Source organism: Caenorhabditis briggsae (genome assembly GCF_000004555.2).
Source record: "Caenorhabditis briggsae complete genome, chrI, whole genome shotgun sequence".
NCBI lineage: Eukaryota > Metazoa > Nematoda > Chromadorea > Rhabditida > Rhabditidae > Caenorhabditis > Caenorhabditis briggsae.
This window is the reverse complement of record NC_013489.2, coordinates 4,838,515-4,865,123: the sequence shown is the minus strand read 5'-3', so window position 1 is coordinate 4,865,123 and position 26,609 is coordinate 4,838,515. Positions and strand designations below refer to the sequence as shown.

The following is a 26,609-nucleotide window of genomic DNA, read 5'->3' as shown; positions in this document are numbered from 1 at the left end:
AACCTCCAGAATATGAAACAGGAACTCGCCTACAAGGTGAAATTTAAATGAGCACTTTTTATGGGTGGGCTCTTTTCGGGAGCCTTAAAAACCTATTGGGACTGCAAATAAACAAATTTGACTATTCTCAGAAACTATTCAGAATTAACTTCTAGTCTTTCTTTCTGATCTTCGTTTTATAACTGATCAAATACAGAACATAACAACGTATCATCAAGATACCAATTAGCCTTCTTCTTCTTCTCCTGTGAGAATGTTTTCCCACGGGTTTCATCTTCATAGACATCCTAAAAGAATCAGACACACAAAGCAGAAAAAAATCGAGAGACCTATAAAAACTACCAAGCTTCAAAACATGGCATTCATTTCTACGATATTCTGTTTGTCAAATGAATAAGGGTTACTTTTTTAAAATTTTGTAGTTGTAACTGATAGTAAACTCATAAATTTTGTTTATTTGGACAATGATAGGTAATAAAAATATTTTTAGATTTTGAATATTTATTTCTGATGAAAAGAAGAATAAAAACGAGGTAAGCAAACAGCTGTTTAGAAATTGTGATTTCTAAAAATAGGAAACATTTAAGAAAAAGTCAGAATAGTTAAAGAGGACTCCAAATAAAAATTGTCCAATTTGATGTATTTTTCTAAAGATATCGCTAAAAAATCCTTTTAAAAAATCCGAAATTCTCGAAAACCGCCGTCGAAACCACAAACTTAACTTCAAAAAGTAGGACGAGGATTTGAATACCCGCGCAGAGGAACCTAGGCCACGGCTGCGAGACTTCTTTCAAAAAATTTGTGGTCAAAGTCCCCGAATAGGCATGTTCACCATTCCTTACATCTGATACTTTAAAAATCAAATTGTTATGCCTCATTGTTTCAGCCGACAGTACGCCAAAATACTTGACATTAATGTGACATCAGCAAAAGTGCAAGGTCCACTTTGCTTGTTTTTTGTTCATCGCACAGGAGGCATCATCCTGCTCTTTTTCTCCACACTAAACTCCGCCCACAAATTGTTCAAACAGATACCCACACTCCTTCTTCTTCTTCTTCGTTTGCTTCCTCTTTTTTCCTTTATGTCTCAGGACCCCAATTTTATTAACAAAGTCCAGTCATACTTCCGTTTGAAGGCATAAAGATTTCTTTCGATTCTCAATTTTTATAATACACTTCCGTTCCACTAATTATTTCTTTTTTATTCAGTTGGGAGTTCCTTATAAAATCCCATATGTAAAAGTATACGCCCACTTTAACTGTATAGTGTTTTTAAAGTTTTATTTTTCTCTGCTTTTCCTTATCATTGATTCTTCTGTGTCCATACAATCAAAAAATAATTATGACGGCAATCAAATAATCTGATTATTTATGGACACAGAACTCCCCACTATTTCATTGATTATTGGGAAATTATTACCTCATTTCCTTATTCATTCTTGAAATTCTGAAAGTTCTACTTCCAGACACCCGAATAAGATCTACACGTCATCCCTTCAACATGACGTCCGCCTCACTGGCAGGCATTTCAATATCACCTATAATGCCTACTGAACATCTTCTAGAAGGAACAATGGCTCCAGTTGGAAATCAGCCACTGGATATTACACTTGCATTCATATTCTCTACAATTTCAGTCATCGGTGTACTTGGCAACCTTTTAGTCATCACTGTGGTTCTTAAAGTCAGAGGAATGGTAATAATTCATTATTAGCCAGTCTGAAAATGTCTGAAAATGTTTCTTATTTCAGAAAACTCCGACGAATTGCTATTTAGTTTCTTTGGCAGCCAGTGACACATTGTTCTTTTTCGCTTCATTGCCTCACGAAATGATGTATCTTCTCTTTCCCAGTGATAATTATTTATTTGGAAAATTAGGTAAGAATCTGAAATTAGAAATCGAAAGTTCATAGTCTGCTGCTTCCACTGTGTTTGCTGGTCACTCTTTATCAATAAAATTGAAGAGACTGACCACGACTAGTGGTTGCGGGGGTTGATTGACACTGCGAATTCCAGGAGAACTTATTTTTAGAGAGAAAGCGGAGAGTCGGGGTAAAAATATAATTTTAGTTTTCTGAAAGTTTTGTCTGAAAGAAAGTAGCTATTATTAGTAAAGGAAAAGGGAAGTGTATAGTAGAGGGAATGCTTGAAAACTTTATTTTTACATTCGAATTTTCAAAGTAAGATTTAAAGGGGGACTCCGACCAAAAATTTTTATTGCATTAAAATGTGTTAAAAGTTATCTATTTTCCGGATATTATTGCGAAAAAATTCAAAAAAAATCCGAAATTCCCAAAAAACGCCGTTGAAAAGGAAGAAAATTCAAAAAAAGGTGCCTCCGGGGGACGAGGATTTTCAGTGAGAAACCTAGGCCACGGCAGCGGGCGCCTTTCCTATGTGGCAAATTTTCCGGATTTTTTTCAAGTTCATGTCCGGCAGGTAAAAAACGTAAAAAACCACTGTCGGCGACTTGAAAAAAAGGCTGTCAGGTGCCGTGGCCTAGGTTTCTCACTGAAAATCCTCGTCCCCCGGCGGCACCTTTTTTTGAATTTTCTTCCTTTTCAACGCCGTTTTTCGGGGATTTCGGATTTTCTTTGAATTTTTTCGCAATAATATTTGAAAAATAGATAAATTTTAACACATTTCAATGCAATAAAAATTTCTGGTCGGAGTCCCCCTTTAAAGTAAAATGTTGTATTTCCAGTTTCTAAAAAGGAATCGCAAGACATTACATTTTTAGATTTTTTCACATACTGCAAAATTCTAAAATTCTAAAATACAGTGAATCACCAATTTCAAAAATCTATTACATCTTATATATCTACTACACACTTCCATTAAAATTTTCTCTTATTTTCTGTGAAACCTCTAATCAGTTTTTTTTACACAACGAACGACGGTTTATTATCGGATTACAATACCAATTCTCGCTATTTTTCAAACATCAACATCGCATTTCCATGAACATTTTTTCAGGATGTGTTCTTCTGACCTACCTACCTTATTTGGCCATGAATACATCAAGTCTCTCGATTCTAGCATTTACAATTGAGCGATATTATGGAATTTGCAATCCATATAAAGCCAGGTATTTCAAATTGAGCCATCACTTCGAAAGTCTGAAATTTCAGAACCATGTGTACTGTGAAACGCGCGACGTTCATCATCGCCGGTATCTGGGCCTTCTCAATGATTTATCACTCTTATTGGCTATTTTTGGCCACACTGATTAAAGATGATATCGGAACATCTTGTAGTTTTCGATTGGAGAGGAATAGTAATGCGTACAAGGTATTTATAAATTATACTGATTTTGTATTAAATCCAGATATTTTCAGATAGTGTTCCTTCTAGATTTCGTTCTGTGGTACGTGCTGCCGATTCTGTGCGACATCATCATTTACGCTAAAATCGGTATCACTTTGAGTCAATGTGGAGATAAGATTAAGAAATCGGTGAAACCGAAAAGTAACCTAAGCTTAATTTTTTGTTTTCCTACAAATGAATTTTAGAAATTTCAGTCTCAAACGAGGTGATCATCGAGAAGTCAAAGACATCCTCCACTTCAATGGGACATTATTCCGGAAGAGATTCTCATATTTCTGGTAAACGGAATTCGACAAGAGGAAAGAATCAGGTAGGATCATTTCCTCTTCTTCTTCTTGTTTATGTATTCCTATTCCTTCCAGGTTGTCAAAATGTTGGCGATCGTTGTTGCAGTTTTTGCAATTTGTTGGCTTCCGTATCGTGGAATGGTTGTATACAATTCATTTGTTTCCGATCCAAAGTATTCATGGAGTCCCGATTGGTACATTAATCTATCGAAGACACTTGTATTCATCAATTGTGCTATTAATCCAATACTCTACAATTTGATGTCTGCAAGATTTCGGGCTGCATTCAAGTCACTGTTGTCCAAAAGGAAGAATTCAGGATTTAAGAGTGAGTAGAAGACAGAAGCACTATCTGAAGTCAATAAAACTGTCAAAAACAAAGACTTTAACGGAAAGTCACTTCTATACTTGCATTTTGAGCTCAATTATAATCAAAACTCTAATAGAAGGCCATTCAAATAGTCAACTTTGAACCAATATGTCTCGGATCCTGTGAAAGATATGAAAAAGTGGGCAACTAACAAAATGTTTATGACAAAAATATTTTCTCAGCGGACTACTTTCTGATATCTTTTACATCAACCGAGATATGGAAGCTCAAAATTGGCATTTTGGATGGACTTCCATTAAAATGTTTACAGTAATTGAGCTCAAAGTATAGTAGATATCGTTTCCAATAAGTCTGGAGCGTACAAAATGAAGAACAACAAAAGGGATAAGACGCAACAAAAGGGATAAGATGTTCTATTCAGTAGTTCTAAGGTGGAACTTCTGACCAAATCTGATTGAAGTACTGTAGAGCATGTAATAGGCACCGTAGCTTTTAACTTTGAGCCAATTTTTTTTCGGTTCTCGGCAAGCATATCAAAAAGTCTTCAATTGATGAATTGTTTATCATAATATCTAAAATGTTTTGTCAATTGACTCATTTTCGATATCTCGCATAAGAATTGAGATAATTGAGTTCAAACTTGACAGGTTTTCAGGTATTTGATAAACTTATTTAGGAGCAATACCGTAATCCTATGATCAATTATATCATTTCAGCTACTGCTCTCAGTCACCGTCACCGCTTGAATACAATGGATATAATGTCATCTGCCGAACCAAAATCTCCACTGATAACGTCAATGACTGGAACTCCGTAACCGGATTTTTCTTCTTGTTTCCCAAACCTCTCCTTCTCAAAAACTTGTCATATTTTTGCCTTTATTCGTTGTTATATGGGTTAAATTTCGCCAAAAAATTCTGTATATTTTCTCTTCCCTCCCTTCTTATTTCATCCTCAAACCATCATTTTGAATCCGGGTAACAGAACCACAAATCCAAATTCTTCTGAATTCTTCTCTTTTTAAGAGTAAGATGTCACATGTATTTTTGAATATTGTTTGATTTTTATAAACAAATTTTTTTAAATCAGGAAAATATATTTTTGTTGAGTTATAATAAATTGAGAAGAGGAAATTGAGCTCATTCGGGCCGTCAAAGAGAAACGGGAAAAGAAAACGATTGGAGCTCTACAGAAACAAAGAACCTGTATTAAATGTTTTTAGAAAAAAGAAAGGAAACAGTGAAAAAGGAATGGCCGAAAGATCTAGAGAAAAGAGTGGGAAATAGAGAAATTCTTTTTAATAGATGAGCTCTTCGCGTGTCTGTGTTTCTTGTTTCCTTCGGGGATCCAAGAAATGTGGGTCATTTCCAGATGAATACGATGGAGACAGTGGTGGAGCAGCTCCGTTTGGAGCAAGACGGGCACGTGGAACTGGAAGATTTAGACGAATTAGGGCATTTCATTTGCAGAGAATCAGACAGTTAGATGGAAATAGAGTAGGAAATTGAATTTTCGAAAGTTTCATCAAACTCACGAATTTTCATGTGATTTTCGCCGATTGGAGAATGAGACAGTTAGGTACTGTCAAACCTGTAGAAGAGCTCTTGAAGAGTTCCTCTAATAGAAGTACCCTCCGCAGCGACTCCACGAAAAAAAATGTGGGCCCTTCTAATACTGGTTTTACAGTAGGAATTGATGTACCAAACTTTCCAACAAGCTAGCGCTTTTTTTCCGTTTATACATATTGTTTTCATAGATTCCGCACACGAATCGTTTCTAAAAACTCACTAGTTCCATAAGTTGGATCAAGAGCTGGAAGAGGAGAATAAATCGGATGGCCTATTCTGGGTTCATCGATTGGCAACTGTCCCATTGATCCATTTTCATAGTCTTTTGGTGCTTTTCTATTCGTATCAACTCGATATCTGTATGTGGAATTTGGAGTGTGTGGTACTGTAGTTCCAGGTGGTGGTGGGAATGGAAGTGGACTTCCAGAGTATGGAGTTGAGTAGATTGCGTCGTGGTGTCTCGGATTCAAGGTTCTGAAGACATGATGTTCTGTTTCGCATTCCTGATTTGAAAAAAGAAACTTACGATGGAGGAGTGATAACGTAAAGTGGCTCAATGGATTTGTATGTCGCTGGCTTAGTGACCTCGTACTTTTCCTGGAAGAAAATGTTTTTTTTTCCCGTTGATTTCGGTCATTTCAAAAGTGAGATTGAGCATAGAAATAGAACACCCATCACCCTTTCCAAGGCCTTTTTTAATGTGTCCTTTTCCTTCTTCATTTGATTTTAAAACCGCCATCACCTCCCAACTACTACACCTTTCCCCCTCCATATTCTTTTCTCCGACACATTTGACCCACTAAGAAACAGTTTGATTGGCTTGGGAAGAATGGAATTAAGTTTAGTTTCGGAGGAAAAATACACTGGAATGAGAAGGAAAGTGTAAAGTTTGTGGGTGTTTTTGGGAATTGCATAATAACAACAACATCCTATATATGTACTCACTTTCTTGTTTTTACGGCAACAACAGAAACATTTTGCACAGATCATTGAGAGAAGAATCGAGACCAAACAGAGCACAAGGAGCACGGCGACGATCAGACCGATGACTGGCTGAAAATGCTCAAATTTTTTTCTGAATAAGGATTTTAGAAAATATATAAAAACTTCATTTTCAGATTTTACCAGATTGTAAACTCTAACATGGGCATGAGGATTTCTGTTATTTTTCACTAATTGGAATTATAAAGAATTCCGTTGAAATTAAGCTACGTTACCGAGATTAAAGCCTGACTATATTTTATAAAATTTCAGATCTGGTCGGTAATTTCTATCTTATGTCTTAAATGGCCTAGAAAGTCATGAATCGGATAAGTCAAAACGGTTGGCCTAGGAACGTTCCATTGGGGACAACTAGGGACCTAGATAAACAGGTTTTTTTTCTGAAAAGTTTTGGACAAACTTCTGTAGATAAAAAACCAATTTTCAATTTTTTAATCAACATTTTCCAAAAAAAAACTCACGAGCCATCCAGCATACCAATTATCAATAGGTGCCTCAGAAACTTGTTTGTAGTTTGCAAGAAGATACTGTACTGCCAACGTGTCACTTTCGCTTCCTTGCTAGAAACAATTCCGTTCTTTTTGCAGTTTCCCTTCAATTCCATTTCTCTTACCTGTGCAGCCAATTTGTGGAGTTTTTGCATATCATCGTCACCCAAAAGTACAAACGAATCACCTCCACGGAATGTAGCCAACTGTAAAACGGAGATTCACTTTTAACAGAGATTCTATTTTTTGGTCTCCCCGGAAAAGAAATAAAACTTTGAAAAAGAGAACCCATCGAAGCGATTTATTCCCGTCCTTCATCACACTCATCACAAGGCTCATTTCAATTGAAATGAGCCAATGACCTCGAACAGTCCAAACAAGACAAATGGGCGTCCCTTTCTTGGGAAGAAGTATTCGTCTTTTTCTTCTTTTTGTGGCCATTCAATTCGTTTTTCTTCCTCTTCTTCTTTTTCGCCCAATTATTTACCATCAATTTATGCGCAGGCGTTGCTGCCAAAAGACAAGGAAGGTGAAACGGGTGAATAGGATAGATGGTAGTAAAGGAATGAGTCAAGATTTCAAAAATCTGGGAGAACCAAAAGAAAATTGATGGGTTGGGAGAAGGGAAACACAAGTGTGATTAAGTAACGATTTTGGACGGAAACATTTGAAACTGTTTTTGGGAAAAGAGGAGTACTGTAAGAAGAAAAGTTGGAAGATTGAAGAGTATTTAGAGCACATAACATTTCAAAGTTTAAAATTTCAAAAAGTTAAAAAATTAATTAGTTTCAGAACAATTACCTTTCATTACCGTTCATTTATATACAGAAACGTATTTTTTATAAGTTGATTTTTGGTCATTTTACCCATTTTCAGGAGTCTGGAGCTCGGCTGTCAAGATTCCGATCACTTTGAAAATTTCGGAGAGTGTGAAAAAGACCAAGATAAACTTTGCATTCGTAGATTTTTGAAAATTCCTAGTTTTTCAGTTATTTGCCGATTTCTGAAATATACCCCCTTTTGGCCATTTTAGTACTGAAATCGTAAAAAACAGGCGTCTTTCAGAAATCGGCAAATAGCTGAAAAACTACGAACTCGAAAAGTTCTGTGAATGCACAGTTTTCAATCTACTCAGGCGTCGCCGGTTACTTCTGGCCGGAGCTTGGTCAGATTCCGGCAAAGACATTGTGGGAAGCCGACCAAGATCCGACAAATTACCGACCAGATTTCGACCTCTTAACACGCAGCGTCTTCAAATTCCGGCCAAAATCTGACCATTGTCCGTCCCACTGCTGTCAGTGGGCAGCTTCTGACCAAAACCTGACCAAAACCCGTCCAAAAGCCGAACCCCCCTCAACTTCCGTCCAGAAGTTGCAAGCCGACAGCCGAGTAGGCCTGTTTTACACTTGTTGTATAACAACCTTTAATGAATTTAGCATTCCCACAAATTAGGTCATACTGGATGCCCTGATTTCCACCCAAACCCAACCCTTGGACCCTCGTTCATTTCTGATTACAAATCGATGTTCTCACCTGTTGTGTATCTTTTAAATAAACCATAACAAGTCCATGATCACACGTGGTATTACCCAATGTCGCATCGTCGTACTCCTTCTCCATGTCCCGTTTCAGATCATCTGTCTGTAATAAAATCTCCCATGTATTCGCTTTTCTGTGTTATTCCATTCATCCTAATCTCAATTTCTGATCTCATCAAAGTACCATGGGCGCGGTGTCCATTCCGATGACACCACCGCCTCTCATTTTCTCTTCTCAATCAAATAAAACCTAACCAGTTGACCTAATTTGTAACTAATATATCCGATAAAAAGCCAAATGTGATGTAGTAGTTATTCCAAATTAAAATACTTGCATTCTTAGAAGACGTGACATGAAGCAATCCAATGAATGCGTCAGTTCCATCAGCTCTCAAACATCCATCCGCGCATTCACATCTGAAATCCAAAACTATTGAAAAGAAAAAAGAGAAAAAGAAAGATCGAAATCTCGAAAGGAAGTATTCAAAACGGCGACGATCAAAAGACAAAAAAGTCGGTATCCGAAAATGGGATCTCGTGCGACGGGTACCGCAAGATTGAGTATCATTATCTTGACGGAATCTACCAAAAAAATACTTCTTTTCTTGTAATGCGCACTTTTTCGCAGGTAAAAAATTGTCTTTTTTGCGCTTCGAGATTATTGACAAGATCGATGGGTTTTTAGAGGTGTTTAGAGGAAAACTAGATGTGTCATGTTGAGTAAAGAGAATGAGAAAAGCTTCTAGAAAGTTCTGGTGCATTTCCGGATAGACATTAATATCTTCAGTCATAATTTAGTTCTTGTATATAGCATTAAATGGGCTCGTAACTAGCCGATTCGGAAAAAAAAACCAAGAAAAGTCAAAACTAGAAATCTACAGATTGATACGAAAAGAAAAAAAATACTAATTGAAAGAAGCCGCTCTACCATAAATTCTAAATGTTTTGCACTTTGAGCTCAAATATCTCGGTTCCTTCGAATGATATAAAACATGTGTCAACTGATAAGATGTTTTTCATGATATTATCAACATTTTATCAGCTGACAAAATTTTGATATGTTTTGAGGGAACCTAGGTAATTGAGCTAAAAAATAGGGTCCTTTTTTTCAATTTGAGTATTTTTAGAAAAAATTGACTTATTCAGTCTGATAATTTTGAAGACAACTGGACAATTTTCAAATCCGACCTTTGATGAAATTTTGTTTATGGTTTCCCGGGCATCAAATTTCGGTATTCTCCACTACAGTGATATTTTCCGAGGCTTGTATGATAAATATAATTTTAATTAATTCTGTATATCCAGCAATGCCTCAAAGGTTTTTATTTCATTCATCACAAAGACAGCTCCATAAACTTTACACAAAGACGCAATAAGTTTGTGTTTTCTTATACTCTTTTTCTTTTTTTTTCCCAATAGTTCCTCCCCTAAAATGATCCCATAGACCTATATTCTATTGCATCTTCTCTCTCTCTTCTCTGCGGCCCTAATAGCTTGAATATGATTCTCTCTTTGCCCCCGTCTCAAGGTCTTTGCTTCCTCATCCTATTACACGATAAAAAAAGTGAGAGACTATAAAATTTAGGCGTAAAACAATTCAGGCGCCTCAAAGCGTAATGAACAATATCTATTGTTCTTGTAATACGAATCCTAAATTATAAAAAAAACCAACCCAATTCGATCTTTGAGTCCTGCCAAAATATCAGTCAGCTTCTTCTTCGTCGTGGCAGCCAACCGTCCATGAACATCACAAACGAACGTCTTCCGACCATATCCAGATTCTGATTTGCATTGCTCAGTTTCCTCTTCGAATACGGTACTGTTTACCTGAACACTCGGTTATTCTTGGTTTAGAATCTGACTTTTTTTCTTTTCCTTTTTTTTCTTTTTTCTTATCAATAAATGGACAACAAAAGAATCTGCGTTCAGAGGAAATGAGACAAAAAGTGCTTTTGTTCGAGTGAAAGAATTGAATGAAAAAAGTGGAAGAAGACAACTATCGAACGGGAATTAGTTGATGTGAAACAGCAGGAGAAGAAGAAACATCAACTGGTCTTGTAGTATAATCACAATGGGATAAAAAAAAGTATTGTATCGGTCATTTGAAAGATTTGACGGTCTTCGAAAATTTGGAATACCAGGAAATTTAAGAAATTTATATCAAGGGGATTTCGGGATTTGTAGCAATTAAATTAGCAGACAATTTTACAGACTTTTTTGGAGATTTAAAGGGTGGCGCATAATTACTCAGATGAAAGTTTGTACTAGACTAAAACTTGAGTAAAGTGTTGTGCTGAGTTCAAATTTGAAGTCCAAAAATTCAAATAATTCATCAGTAAACTGGTTAAGTTCGCAAGCCGTTCATCTTTGGACAATCATAACAATGCCTACACTTGATGAACCGCTTTTAAAATTTCAGTAGCTTCGAATCAAACGTAAAATTATATTTCTACCTATTTTCGTGCTTCCAAAATACTTATATTAGGTTGGCGGGAAAGTCTTTGTCACTCTGTTTGTTTAATCACTGTTCTCGTATATGGAGGCTGTGTATGATATCGACTCTAGTGAATAACAAGGTGATAAGAACCTTCCATATAAACAAGTCCCCATTTCCTTCCCTGCTCCTCATCTGTAATTGAAACGATATGTTTGTTCCCACTGCTATTCACATCAGACATGTTTTGATTTACCTCTTCCTATCTCACACCACGATGAAGGATTCGGAAACTTTCTTGAAGAATGTGTACAACACACATGCCCCTCACTACAATACTATTCGCAATTGGTTCCATCGTTTCGAAAAAGATGACTTCTCGCTCGATGAAAAGGATCGCTCTGGGAGACCCCGTGAGTTGGATTTGGACAAGCTGAAGCACGCATTGCAATCGGATCCATTTCAATCTAGCCGTGAACTAGCTGTCACATTCGGAGTTCACCATAGCACAGTCCTTGAAGGTTTGAAGTCTCTTGGAATGAGAAAACTTTTTGGTCGATTCATACGTCATCACCTGACTCAAGCCAACCTTGACCGCCGAGTCGACGATTCGATTACTCTTCTCACTCTCCACGCGGGCGATCGATGGCTGGACCGGCTAATAACCGGAGATGAGAAGTGGGTCTTCTACGATAATCACCACAGGAAATCCCAGTGGGTTGGAGAAGGAGAGAGCCCACAGGATGTCCCCAAACCCGACCTTATCCGAAAAAAGTTATGCTCTCTGTGTGGTGGGGAGTGGACGGCCCCATCTACTGGGAACTTCTGCCCGAGGGCAAAACAATAACTGGAGACCTCTACACTACTCAACTACGAAACCTCAAGAAAGCAGTCGACCGTTCGGCCCTGAAAGACAAGAAAGTGTACTATCAACATGATAACGCTCGCCCACATGTTTCGAAACAAGTGAAGCAGGAGCTGATGGGATATGGATGGAATGTTCTCCCTCACCCCCCGTATTCTCCTGATCTTGCTCCTTCCGACTATTGGTTATTTGGCGATATGACACGTGCCTTCGAAGGAAGAAGCTTCAATTCCCGTGGAGCGGTCGAAGCGGCACTCAAACAATACTTTGCCTCACGCCCGGCTGGATTCTACCGCAATGGAATCCATAAATTGAGGGAACGTTGGAGACATGTTGTTGATAATGATGGACAATATAATTAATTATTCGGTTATTTTTTCTTTGAGAAATAAACTATTGAAAAAGTGACAAAGACTTTCCCGCCAACCTAATATCCAAAGATTATACCATTTTATCATAATTGTGAGCCACCTCGTAATACGGAATCTAATGAAAACTCCGATAATTGGTTAACTAGGGAATGGTGCGAATAGGTCATGGAGTTATGGCACATGACCTATATCATTGGAAAGAGGAAAAAAAGTTATGTACAATTATGGAAGCAAAACTTGCTGTGCGTAAGACAGCTTGGAGTAAATTAGGTCTAAGGCTCTGGATTCACTACTTTTTTCTATTTCAAAAGAAATTTCAATAGAAGTTTCATAGAAGTTTTTTATAGAAGTTTTTTTTTTTCTGCAGATCACGGGAACACTATATGAATGAATCTAAAATCTCTATTGAAATTGAGGAATGCAATGATAAACCTAGTGCTTTAGACCTAATTTTTTCCGAGATGTTAAACGCACAGCAAATTCTGAAATCATATTTGTAAAAAAATTTTGCTCAGGTTTCCCATGATATAGGTTACAAAAGAAGCTAGAGCAAAAATCTCGAGCTTAATTTTTTTTTCTAAAAATCGGAGCAGGAGAACTGCAAAAAAAGAACTTTAAGGTCGAAAATCTTTTGAATGTCTTCACTGAAAGATTTTTGGTTCTACTTCTATTAAAACTAGGTCCATCTTCATTTTCCTCATTCCTCAACAGTCATCAATTTCGAATCCATCAAATGTCTTCCAATTTTCGAATTGGTGATAATTGAAACGAAAACCGTTCGGAGATTGTTTTATCATCTCTTCTAGAATATACATATTATCACAAAATCTCTTTTCATCTGCCATCACACAGACTTTCGATTTCACAAAACACAGACATATGACCCCATCTAAATAGCATCATAAACACTTTTTCAAAAAATATCCTGTTTTACCCTCCGACCGCAATTTCCGCCTCTTTTTTTGGAATTTTCAAAAAGTGAGAATGTTCTAAAAAATCATCATCATGTTGTTAATTGGCAAAAATACTTCAAGTTGTTTCCTCTTCTCTTTACTCTCAAGTACTCAAATAACAATCAAAAATTGGAAAGAATCGGACAGGTACTACACAACCCGAATATTACCTAAATCCGTCGTGTTTTTGCGAGTAGTGAATAGAATCATTGGCACGAATCATTTTGACGGAAAGAAAAGTAAAAATGAAAAATGACCAAAAACGAACCTGTTCAATGAAAACGAATAAAAGTAAGCAAAGTATTGAAGCAACAGCAGATGACGACTTCATTTTTGTTTGTAATCTCTGTTTGTTAACACATGCGAAACCGTCGAAGCAATACGAAGAGATGAAGATGAAGAAGAAGGGGACGAAGAAGTAGTTGTGGCAGAATCAGTAGTAATAGCTAAGACTCCACCCATTTGTCGAAATCAAGGTTAGAAATAAACAGATGAAGAGACGTAGAGAAGCAGATGGAGGGGCAGTCAACAGATGGTTGAATAGACATACAGGCAGAATAGAGAGGTGAGAGGAGACGGTGTTTTTGAATCCGAAAAAATGGGTAATTGAATAGAGAGGCGGAATGAATCAAGGATTCATTTGGGGTGATTTTCGGAGAATTTAAAGAAAGTTTAAGGAGCACCATCTGGAAATTTCAGATTCATAGAATTAGGGATTTTCTAGATCGTTGGAAATCCCAAGAAATTTTAGGAATTTGCTCTAGCAGGATTCTAAGAGTTACCATTCCGAAAATCATTGGCTTTTAGCTTCAGACCAAAAAAGTGGGTTAGCTTTTGAGGGTTTCCGGTACTGCAATCATCCTTCAGATTTTGCAAATGAAAGGTTCGGAAGGTCTCAAAATCGTGAGGGACATGAAAAAGGTAGGGTGGACGCGTATCGAAGGTGCGCCGCCGCTACCGACTGAGCCCCGCATGCGAAGCAAGAACAGCAGCCCGATGGCATACATAAAAAGCGAGCATGAAAACTGTACTTGAACACTAAGCATTCTAAACGTTAGAATGCATACCTTATCTAAAGAAACTCCGAATAATTTCCTGTCATTTTGGTTTTCAGAGCTATGGAATCAGCTGAAGCATAGGTTTGTTTAAAATCCGAAAACTGGAAACTAAAAACTCTTTTCAATTTCCTTCGATTCCTTTTACAATTTCCTTACGAACCACACCTTTCCATCATCATCCATATTTCACCCATAAGGTTGGCAACATGCCAAGTACATCTGACGAATGTCTTCTGGAGAAGGTCATCTGGATGACGCATCCTTCTTTAGTTCAATTCGAAGAAATTAAGAAATCAAATGAATTTTAACGCACAAACGAAGAGACAGAAACCGCAATTCGAACGGAATACTGTAAAACGGTAAAAAATTGGGAGAAAAAGGGACAGTTTGATGTGGAAGTCAAATTTTCGGTGTTCAGACTGTCAGAATGTCCTTTCTGCAGATAGTTTTAATGTGATTGAATTTGAATTCACTGGAGGGCGCAACAAAAATTTGTTTGTAACGGAATTGCAAAATTGGAAAATCCAACCAATGTCTCGGTTTCAAAGTGTTCTAAGGGGTAAGGGAATTTCGGAAGAAAGAAAAACTTTGAAGTAAATTCCAAAATTAGAGTTTCCGTTGAAATTATAATATATTTTTCAACTGAAAGTTTCAATCAGTTTAAAAATTATTTTCATACTACGAGATCGGTGTCTAATAGTGTGTCATCCCGCCAGGCTCAAGGTAAGCAAATTTTAGAGGACTCATCAGTCAATTTCGCAAATCTCAGCTACATACATATACAGAGCCGAAGACTTCAATGTTTAATTCCCAATTTAACGTTTTTTGAAAATTTCAGATATTCTGGTGTCAGACTAAACATTGATGCGGCTATCGGATATATTGACAGATTTGAACTTATGTAAAAAACTTTAGTAAACTTTAGCAAGTTAATACTATTTCAGAGACCATAATTCTGTGGAATAACTCATTTTCCCCTTCGTCTTCAAATTGATTCGTTCTGACTGCCTTCCTTTTCCAACGCCTCCTTCTTCCATGAGTTGGTGACAAGTCCATTGGTCCATGATGTTCAGAAGTGCTCATTGAAACGACCTTCTTCTTCTATTTTTCATTCAAAAAAGAATCTTGTTTCATTTGAGAACAAGAAGAATGAAGAAGGAAACAACGAAGAAACAGAAGACACGAAAACTCCGGACACTCATACATTTTTAACATCATCTGAAACCCCGGGCACATATAAAAAAGAAGGGAAGAGAAAAGGAAATAAAAAAAAGGAAAAATTCTAGACGCCCCCACCAACAAATTTTGAGGGGGGATATTTTTATTCGATTCGGTTCACTTCATACTATTTCACACCTTCTGCCTCTCCAAAATAGCAATTTTTGAGGGTGTGTTCCATTAGTTTTGTGGCATTTCAAGTGTAAAGAGCATTTCCTTGAGAAGCTTTTTCTTGCTTTTTTTGTTATTGAGTAATTATTCAAAAAATAAGAAAAGGGTAAAATGTTCTTATTTAAGAAAGTAAAATTGTAATCCCGGAATCTGAAATTCATGATAAATATACAGTGCCTGTCAATAAATTATTTTTTTAAAAACCTATTTTCAGTTGATTTTCGGCCATTTTTGATCATTTTCAGGAGTCTCGAACTCGACTTTCAAGTTCCCTCTCATTTTGAAACCTTTGGTGGATAAAAACAAATCTACATATATTATAAACTTTGCATTCACAGAATTTTTTAAAATTTTCTAGTTTTTCAACTATTCACAGATTACTCGAAGACACCGGTTTTTTCAGTTTTTCAGTACAAAAAATTCCAAAAGGGCGTCTTTCAGAAATCAGAAAACAGCTGAAAAAAGAAACGAAAATTTCAAAAAGTTCTGTGAATGCAAATCTTTCAATCTAGGTCTGTTTTACACTCTCCAAATTTTCCAAAGTTATCGGAAACTTGACGAGCTCAAGACTCCTAAAAATGGTCAAAATGGCCGAATATCAACTGAAGAACGCAAAATCAACCGAAAAATCTTATAATTTTAGGATTTCCGGAGAGAAAAGCTCCGATTCTAAGATAAAATAAATGTCTTCCGAAGTAAATACAATTTTAGAAATATAGATCTATCGAAAAACAGTCAGTGTCTCAAAAACACCTGCGTAATATCAAAAGAAGAATTTCTCATTTTTCCAAATATTAGAGCTCTAGGATTCCTAAATTGAATCACTCTATTGGAGTTCTGAATCATATTTTGAGTTCTCTTTTGTTGACAATTTCGAGAATTCGTTTCTTAAAATTTAAATCCGGTGCGGCTCTGAACTCAACGTCTCTTAAAAACCTAAAACTTTCATCCTGAATAAAATAAGAGCTTTTGGTGAGCTGTTCTCGACATTATCCTTATCTTATCATTCTACTAATCCCTGCTCTCCCCTCTCGTCGAATCCCAGAATTTTCAGCCGAAACTGAAACGAAATATCCGATTTTCTTTTTTTCTTGTATCTTTTCACCTGAATATATATTTTTCAGCATTTCAATTATTAGTTCATTTAAAGAGTTTTTTTTAAATGAAGTTTCATGTTTGGTTAAGCAACTTAAAGAAATAGGAATTAACTTTTTTCCAGGTTTTTTGAAAGATTTATTTAAAGTTGGTGTGAGCAGAAAAACAATTTAACGGAGGGATAAAACCAAAATTAATATTAAAATAAGTTAGATTTTTCTATGAATAACAATTTTCAATCAATTCGTATTTCTTTTTTGTTATTTTCTGATTATTTCCACCTGTGGTTCTATTGGATTTTCAGCTCTTTCTTCTCACATCTACCAATGGATTTCTTAATCAAATCTGATATCCAGAACGTTTTATCTCTTCTTTGCATAATCTTTTATCCTTTACGCAACTCCAAATCTTCTTCATTTCTTTTTGCTCCTCTTGTTCTTTTTTTCCACAAGAGCATCATTTTGTAATGCTCGGTGAGCTCGAAGCTCCCGACCGACACTCGGCCGTCGTCGGCGGAGAATAATTAGAAAACGTGTCTTCTCTCGGGGCGAGAACTGAAATTAGTAGTCGTCGTCGTCCCATCAGAAGAAGAAAGAAGAAGACAACAACCCGATTGTTGTGTGTGTGTCTTTTTCTTCTTCTTCCTGGGAGGAGGAGACTAGTTTCAGAATGATTATGCGATGCTCAATGATCTTTTCAAATTTTGATGCTGATGATTTCGTATGGAATATCTTCACAACCCACCAACTAACCTGTTTTGCTTCTTTCTTCTGCACCATTAGCAAAAATAGAATTTCGTAGCTACTAGAGTCTAGCAGAATTCAAAATATTTGATCCATATCGTCTAGGGGACTCTCTAAATTTCTCTATTTTTTCAAAAGACAAAAGTACAAAATCTGGCAAATCTCTGCTTCTATATTTGGATGTATCATCAAAAAAAAATAATCAGAAAACTCTTTTAAAACCTCTCAAAACTCATGTTTCTCTCGTTTTGAAAGGGTTCTGATTTGACAAATTTCCCTCTGTGATAAATCTAACGAAAACAAGTTTTCAGACTACTTTGAGTTTGAAAAGATTTTCAAAATGATCTTATGGAATATATAGATTAGGGCTTCTAGAGAAAAGTGTTCCTCCAAGTCTAGCCACCCACAGATTTTCAAAGGGATTCCAAGGTTTGTAAGGATTTTTTGAAATGATTATTTCTAGCTTTTATTGGGTATTATAGTGTTATATAAGCTGAAAATACTGGCAGTTTTATTTTTAAATGAAATCAGATAGCTGTTTTTATAAAATGTGATATTCTGGGATTGCAGTTTAAAAAACTTTTTGACCCTAACTTCTACTTCTTATCGTAAAAGCTTTAATAGCCATCGCCCCCCCCCCCCCTCTAACATTCCACTTTGAGCCAATTTTTCACCGTTCTTGTCAAAGATATACGAAAAGTTGTCAACTGATAAATTCTTCATCCCAATATCACTAATACTTTTTCAGTTGACACATCCTTGATATCTCTTATAATATACAATAATTTATTGATCAGAAGAAAATATGGAACAAAAGTTATAACGGGGGTTCTAGATCTTAAAGGAATTGAATTGATTGAGCTCACGTTCTTTTTGGAGGTTTCATCTTCCTAAAATTTGCATATTTTTCCATTATTCCTTCCTTTTTTGCTTCCTCTGAAAAATTTCTATTCCTTCAAATCTAAAAAAAGGTTTTTTTTTAATACCAAAAAAAGAGTAAATTATTCTCTTGATTTCCAGTCGACCAACAATCAAAAGTTCCAATTCTTCTTTTTCTTTTTTTTCGTTTTTCTGCTCCCTTTTCCCAGTAAATGGGCGGTCTATTGCACTTACAGGGAAATTGCCAAAATTATCTCTCTATCGTTTACTTACTCTCTTTTTTTTTAGAAACACATTTTTGGCCCCAGAAACCGTTATTTTTGTTTCTTCCATTTTTCTCTGTTTTCCCGTTTCAAAGGGGTGGTTTTTATATTTTTTATTTCATTCAAAATAAAAATATTCTAAAATTAAAATTGGAAAAAGATGGTCCAGAATTTTTCAGCCATTCAAAATGATCTAGATTTTTGATTTCATTTAAATACATCGTAATAAAATTAAAAGTTTTTGTCCGAGTAATCCATTGAAATCATCATTCTTCATGAGAAAAAAACGAGTTATTTTTTGCATGCTCATAGCAAAAAACACGGATAATTGTGCAAATTGTGTGCATTCCTTTTCTTGCTGGTAGCAAGCATCATTCCAAGAAAATACTGGTTGAAAGAGTTCTTCGGAAATTCGCAAAAATTTCGTACCAATGAGTTAGCGAATCCCTTTCGATTTTTTACTTAATTTCAGCTATAGCTTCTGATTCCTGAATTTTTTCAATTAAAAATCGCCATTAGAAGAAATGAAAGCTAAAAAATCACCTGCATCACATCATTTTTTCCAAATGTCAAACCTCTCTCAACAGCAAAAAATCACATTTGAATTTTTTTTCATTCGAAAATCACTGAAGGAAAAATATTAGTTTTCTGAGGCTTTATCTCCAAAGAGACCAAAAATTGATTTGTGTCAATCTGAAGAGTACATAGTCAAAAACTTTTTTGATTAGGTTGATACGCACTTAGAGAAATTGTTCTTTTGATATTTTTAAAATTCGGATATTCGGAAGTTAGACGGCTCGAAAGTTTAACAATTTAGAAATTCAGCAAAAATGCGATTGATACACTTTTTTGGATTTCACAATTAAAATTTTTTCGAACTTCCGAATTTTTATATTCACTAATCTCCAAACTTCTGAATGTCTTAGTTCCCAAATTTCTGGATTACCCTATATCTGGCGTTAAGAATTTTGAAATTTTCGAATGTCCTAACTTCTAAAATGTTAAATTCTGAAATTACCTAATTTCTGAGTTCCCAAATTAGGAATTTTTGGAATTTTGGAGTTCTAAATTTCTAAATTTTCTAGTGCAGAAACTGAGAAAAATAGTCCTTGAAAAAGTGACGGAACCTCTTTATAAGATTACGGTACTGTAAGCTGATAGTGATACCAGAATATTCAGCCTCCGAAGGGCGTAAAACTACTGGTATTTACTTATGCAAGGTTTGAGAAATTACCGATATTCTTCCGACGTTTTAGTTTTCAAGCAGCCGGTTTAATTCTGGATAAACCCCAAAAAACTCTGAAAGATCAACAAAAAACTATGAAAACTTTTTCATGCTTCTGATATTTTCTTCAAATTTCCCATTATTCAAAAATTTATTCTAGCTATCCGAAGTTTAAAAATTATGATTCCAAGTCCCGACTTTTCCATATGTCCGACCACCGAGTTTTATTGAAAACCCGATTCAATTAAATTTTGATCTGATTTTGACTCGTTTTTAGCATCATCCATCCATTCAGCTCAACTCTTCTTCTTCTTATTTCAAAAACACTGTTCCTCCTATTTCGTTGTTTTGTTTCAGCTTCCGTCCCATCCTTTTCTTCCCAGTCTAATTTTCATTAATCCGATTAGAATTTCCTTCTTCTTCTCCTCAATCCCTCTGTCATGGATCTATTCGTCCATTTTCGTCCCCGCTGGTTTCGGACCGTTTTCTGTTCTTCTCCTTTTTCTGCTTCCGCCTCTTCCCACCACCACTGCCATCACAAAGCAATCCAATTGGAACCGATCCTTCTTCCGATGTTCCCTTCTTGCTCCTCCTCTTCTTCTTCCTCCTTTTCACATCACCATTTCAATTCGATTTTAAGTGAAAAGAAAACGAAATAGAGATTGTTTTCTTCGGTGTGTATGTGCTCCTTATTTTTCGTAGTGTCAATTTCTCAATTCAACACATCATCACAATCTCATCCGTCCAGGAGACAAAAAACGGCAACGAAAGACAGCAAAATTGCGAATTCATGCATGTGTGACAGACACACGTCAGAATTGAGACACGACAGAGAAGAGAATCCCTCTGATTTTGAATTTATTTTCCTCTCGCTTTAAGTTTTCTTTTTCAATGAAAACCACATTATTTTATGAAATGTTGATTGGTCCTTTGTTCTCCACCATTTCCACCTGTCTCTCCATCAAAAATCATTCCAATTTCTTGAAAAAAAAAACGAAAAGATGCAAAAGTTTTCAAAACGAGACAATTGACCAAAAAAGTAGGGCTCTAAGCTCTCTGATCAACAGCTTTTCTTTACTAAAACTTGGCTTATCAGCCTCTAAAAAGAGATGAATTGTGGCCAATCGACCAATACATTCATTTTTTGGCATTTTTTGATTTCTATGACTAGGTAATAATACTTCGATCATCATAGCATCTGCTGTCGGATATGAAATTTGATTTTGTGAATTTCGTAGTTAAATTAATATTCCATAAAACCTGTAATAGAAGGGCATCCACACTGCCAAGCTTGAGCCAATTTTTATCAGCTCCTATGAAAGGTATGAAAAATTTGTCAACTGATCAAATATATTATGATAAATATTTTTTCAGTGGTTGATATAAGACGGTAGAAATTTGAAGAATTTTTTTCTCATTTCTGAAAATCGGAATTTCTCAAAATTTATGTACAAAAAGAACAGAGTTAATAGAAAAAACAAAAGTTTTTCGAAAAGTTTGTCTTTTCGACAGATTTCGTCCAGTTTCGTCTTGCCTTTTTATTATTCAGAAATTTTCTGTATGAATATTCCAGAAATTAGTCAAAGTTATAGAAAATGTTTATTTGATGGATCTGAAAATAATCTTGAACAAAAAAATAGGTGGACAAATTGAAATTGGACAGTGTAGTAGTAGTTTTCTCAAATCCAGGTGACAGCCAATCTTCCTGCACCTTAAACTCCTTGTTGCTCTGTGTCTTCTTTTCTTCTACAGGTACAGAATCGGTTTGTCTCCCGATTTTGTACTTTTTTGAAGGAAAAAGTGGTCACGCCAAATTCAAGTATTATTTGAATTGTGCCACGAGGTACAAATCGGTAGGCAAACCGATTCTGTACCTAGTTAAACAATTCAAATTTTCTCTGATTTCACGTGTCTTTTTGTGGATTTTGAAACATTACTCATGAAATCCGATTTTGAACCAATTTTTTGATCGACACTAACTTTCCACAATACGCTTAGTTGGGTGAGGCCAATCCGCTATCCAACAGTCAATCCGATGTTAACAATACGTACCATCAAAAAATGAGAAAGAATTCGGGTCGGGTATATACTTACTGTTAACGTCGGATTAGCTTCAAAATATCCAAAATTTCAGATATCACTCTCACCCAAATAAGAGTATTGTAGAAAGTTAGTGTCGATCAAAAAATTGGTTCAAAATCGGATTTCATGAGAAATGTTTCAAAATCCACAAAAAGACACGTGAAATCAGAGAAGTATTTGAATTGTTTCACTAGGTACAGATTCGGTTTGCCTACCGATTTTGTACCTCGTGGCACAATTCAAATAATACTTGAATTTGGCGTGACCACTTTTTCCATTAAAAAAGTACAAAATCGGGAGACAAACCGATTCTGTACCTGTAGAAGAAAAGAAGACACAGAGCAACAAGGAGTTTAAAGTGCAGGAAGATTGGCTGTCACCTGGATTTGAGAAAACTACTACTACACGGTCCAATTTCAATTTGTCCACCTATTTTTTCGTTCAAGATCATTTTCAGATTCATCAAACAAACATTTTCTATAACTTTGACTAATTTCTGGAATATTCATAATTTTTGTACAGAAAATTCGGATATCTGGTGAAACTGAAATAAAGGCTACATGGTACATGAAATCATCAATTCGAGCTGTTTCTATACATGCGAAAAAAATTCTTCAAATTTCAATCGTCTTATATCTTTGACGAGAACAGAGATAAATTGGCTCGAAGTATGCGGTTGGGGGGGGGGGGGGGGGGGGCATTCTATTAGAATGTTTACGGTATGTGATTGCTGTTGAAATTTCAACAAAAAGTGTGAGAAAGTGAACCTATCAGATACGAAGCTGAAAAAATATCCACCTTTGAATTCAAAGCAGAAACTATATTTGAAACTGTAGATATAATATCAAATCTAATATCTTCCCCAATTCACGTTCTAGAAACTTGCAGCTTGGAATTTACGACTCTAAAACTGAGAACTTAATAGTACACTGTTGCGAAAATTATGGAAAAACGACCAAATTGAAGCATTTTCCAATTTTTTAACCCAAACACCTGTAAAAAAACCTGTAATAGAAGGGTCTCCACACTGCCAAGCTTGAGCTAATTTTTCTCAGCTCCTATGCAAGATATCAAAAATAAGCCAGCTGACAAACTATTTTTGATATTATGATAAACTATTTATCAGCGGACAACTTTTTTGATATCTTTGACAGGAACCGAGATAAATTGGCTCAAAGTTAGAAGTTGGGCGGGGGGCTCTTCTATTACAGGTTTTACGGTATTCCAGCAACTTCCCACGGATTCTATCAAATTCCAAAATTCAACTCTTGTTGACTCATGTGATTCAGTGTATATCACCTAAAAATCAAAAAATCACTTCCAAACTTTGCGAAACCATAATTTTCCATCTCAATTCTAATTCTTCATTTTTGTGACGTCGCTTTGATTGATGACAAATAATTTTCCTTCTTATTCAAGAGTTTCCTCAAAAACCTCTGACATTTTTAAACTCTAATAATAGGAAACTAGGCGTTTTGAAAATGTTAACTAGATTAAAAACTAAAAGGCTTCTAAATGTTGAATTGAAACCCTTCAAAACTTCTAATGCAGTCCGAAAAGTGTTCGTTAAATCGTCATCAACTCTCTTTTTTCCAAGATCAACGATGACACCTTTTTTAAATCCGAGTTTTCCGTCATGGAAAACCCACATAATGATCGGTTGCTCACTTTTAGAAAACAACCCAATCCACCTACGGTAGTTTAAAAAAGCAAAACCCTGTCATTTACTTCTCCCGCCTACATTGGCATCCAGAATCATAGATTCGTTATTCTCGGCATTCGTTCTCTTCTTTTTCTTTTCCTATTAATTCAATTCGCAACAAAAATTCCCCTTCAGATGTTTCCTTAGATATGTCGGAATCCGTAGAGCATTACACTTTTCAATTATTTCCATTTTCGTTCTTCTTTTTTCTCCTCCTATTTTATATCTGCCCCTCTTTCTATTCGACTCTGGAAAATGTTAAATTTCACCTTCTAAGCAGGTGAATTCCCTAGAACTGACGCAAACATACCATTTCCACCTTATCTCCAGACTCCGCCCCCTTCTTTCTATAATCTTCTGCGAATGAAACGTTTTGTATTTCTTATTGGAAGAAAAAAAGAGGAAGAAAACGTGCGTTCTTCTCTTCTTTTCTGGTTCCAAACCCACTTACACCCTCGCATTAAACCCCGGTTTTATTTTGAGACTGGTTACTAGGAACGAAATGGAAACGAGGAAGAAAAAGGAGCAGGGATTCAGAGAAGAAGAAGAAGAAGAAGTAAACCATTTTACGAAAAGGAACATCTTCTCATTTTCTACATTTTTTTTGAACGGGGGATTTGACTCGTTTAAGACGTTTCAAAACCTATTATCATACTTGCTAGATACCCGGCCCGGCCCGGATTACCTCTGGCTTGGCTAGAGAAAAATTTTCCCGCCCGGGTTCTAAATAATTCAGAATTTTACTGTTGATTTTTGATACATTTTTGTCAAAATGATCATTTTAAATTACGAAATTTAGCCCAAGACCCTGCTGAAAGCTGAAAACAAAGAAATGTTGATAAAATGGGGTTGGGCCAGGGCCATACCGGGTCAGGGCCGGGCCAGGCCAGTGAAAATTCCTCCACCGGCCCGCAATATGTTTGCCTATTATTAGATGCCTGGTATTCCTGCGTTACCATCCTTTAGGTAGTGTGCGGTGAACTTTTTATTGCTTCATTTTGCACAAAAAAAGTATCTAGATTTTCAAGCTCGAAAAGGCGAAGTAGTATGTGGTGGCTGGTAGCCGAGTTTGAGTTTTCTAGTCCGCGAGCAGCGCGCGAAAATTTCCTATTCGAACTTTTCAAGGGTTTTTTCCGCTGGCCAGGGACTAGAAAACTCAGCCACGACTTGCTCATTTTAGGATTTCTTTGCACGTTTTCTTAATTTTTATGCGAATCTACATACTTTTTGTAAAACATGAACACCATCTTTCAATATCGAACTCAATAAGTAAATTTAGTTAAAGAAGAACAATTTAAATCGCTTTGAGAAAAAAACAAGGATCTTCCAGAAGAATATAGTAGCTCAGAACACGATGTTCATAACTTCCTGGAACTTCCAACTCTGCAAAAATTCATCAGTCTCCTCCTTCTTTTCTCCTCCCGCTCTTCTTCTGTGACGTCAATTTGACGAGTTCTCTTTCTTGACGGACGTCTTCTAAATATCAAAGTCATAATAAACGATAGATGTGAAAACTTAACTATGACGAATGACTTTAACCACTCCAACAATTTTTGTTCTTCAATTGTTTACTTGCTCTTCTTCGAATTTTAATTGATTCATCTCTCCACCGTTTTATGGATATTCTCTTTCCACTCATTTTCAGCAATTCATCCCTCAACTTTATTCCTAATAAAATATAGAAGTTACATTGGTGAACAGTCATTCTTCTCCTTCTTATTCTTCTTCTTATTTTAATAAGCTCCGCCCCTTCCACCCCTGTCACAACGAGTTATTTTCTCATCAATATCTTATGTATTTTATACTTTCATAGACACAATTGAAAAAAAAAGACAAGTAGGGGAAGAGTTAGAAGATCGACTATAACTATATTGCGTGATGAGAATAATTGAGCTCTCTTTTTTTTCGGCAAAATCTATCATAATTACTATTGCATCTAAATATAATATTTATATGGACGTTTTTAGATACAGGAAATGTTTTGGACTCTACGGAGATGGGTATATTTGATGATTTGATCTGGCAATTGGGTCAGCTGAGCATCAAGGTTCTGAGAAGATGGGGTCAGATTCTTGGGAAATTATAATTCTCTTGGGTGAAGTCGTATACAAGAAGCTGGGGGTTCAGAGTCTAGAAGTTGATTGATTTGGGAGTCTAGACACTTTTCGAACATCCAATTCTGATTAACTTCTGTTTCTTACCGTTAGTCATTTGATCATTTTACCCGAACATATCAAATATTTAGCATTTTTTACAATTTTTAGAATTTTTGGAGTTTAGGAAATTTTTGAGTTTAGGAAAAAGTTTAGGAAGTTTTTGAATTTTTGGAGTTTTTGGAGTTTTAATTAGGATTTTCGGGATTTTTTAAATTTCCGAAGGATTTTCAGTGTTTTTAAGAATTCAAGAATTATTGGTATCTGTTGAGGTTTTGAATTTTAGGATTTTTTAAAACTTTCAGGAATTTCGAGATTTTTGGGTCCTTTGGGAATTTTTGGATTTTCAGAAAATGTTGAGATTTTTAGCATTTTTCAGGATTTTTCGTATTTATAATAGTTTTTTTTTGGATTTGTGGGATTTCTGAAACTTCCATAGGAACACTTCCAATTGATTGTCTCTGAAATATTGACTATTTTTGCTGAAAATCCAAAATTTTCAAATCTTTTCGTCCAAAATCCTAGTAACGTTCGTTTTGGACGAAGCAAAGTTCTGTCTTCTCCGTCCCATTTACTTCAGAACTCAATAAATAATTCATACGGTTCCCAAACGAATCCTTCTTCCTCCCTCTCCATATTTTGACGCCTTCTTCTTCTTTAAGTCCCATTTACTGTTTGACTCATTATCATCATCGTCATTCGGAACAATTAAAAAGCTCATCTCTCTTTTTATTTCGTAGAAACTTAATTGAGTTATCGACTACTTCCTTTCTTTCTTGAAATTGACTGGTAGTCAACGGGACAAAAAAAAAGAAATGACACGGAAAAACGGCGCGAAACGACCCGACTCGTAATT

General features: G+C 35.8%; 2 protein-coding genes across 2 annotated transcripts; one reads left to right on the top strand and one right to left on the bottom strand.

Moving 5' to 3' along the window:
- Window positions 1–1,501: 1,501 nt before the first annotated feature.
- Cbr-nmur-4 lies at window positions 1,502–4,762 on the top strand (the record flags this gene model as incomplete). Its single annotated transcript, XM_002639313.1, has 8 exons — window positions 1,502–1,696; window positions 1,752–1,878; window positions 2,977–3,088; window positions 3,132–3,291; window positions 3,339–3,468; window positions 3,522–3,637; window positions 3,690–3,942; window positions 4,662–4,762. The coding sequence occupies 8 exons, from the start codon at window positions 1,502–1,504 to the stop codon at window positions 4,760–4,762; spliced, it is 1,194 nt and encodes a 397-aa protein (XP_002639359.1).
- A 480-nt stretch (window positions 4,763–5,242) lies between these two features.
- CBG03940 lies at window positions 5,243–13,495 on the bottom strand (the record flags this gene model as incomplete). Its single annotated transcript, XM_045244507.1, has 10 exons — window positions 5,243–5,376; window positions 5,734–5,987; window positions 6,040–6,110; window positions 6,459–6,566; window positions 6,977–7,075; window positions 7,129–7,209; window positions 8,537–8,644; window positions 8,877–8,958; window positions 10,214–10,368; window positions 13,433–13,495. The coding sequence occupies 10 exons, from the start codon at window positions 13,493–13,495 to the stop codon at window positions 5,243–5,245; spliced, it is 1,155 nt and encodes a 384-aa protein (XP_045092530.1).
- Window positions 13,496–26,609: the final 13,114 nt, after the last annotated feature.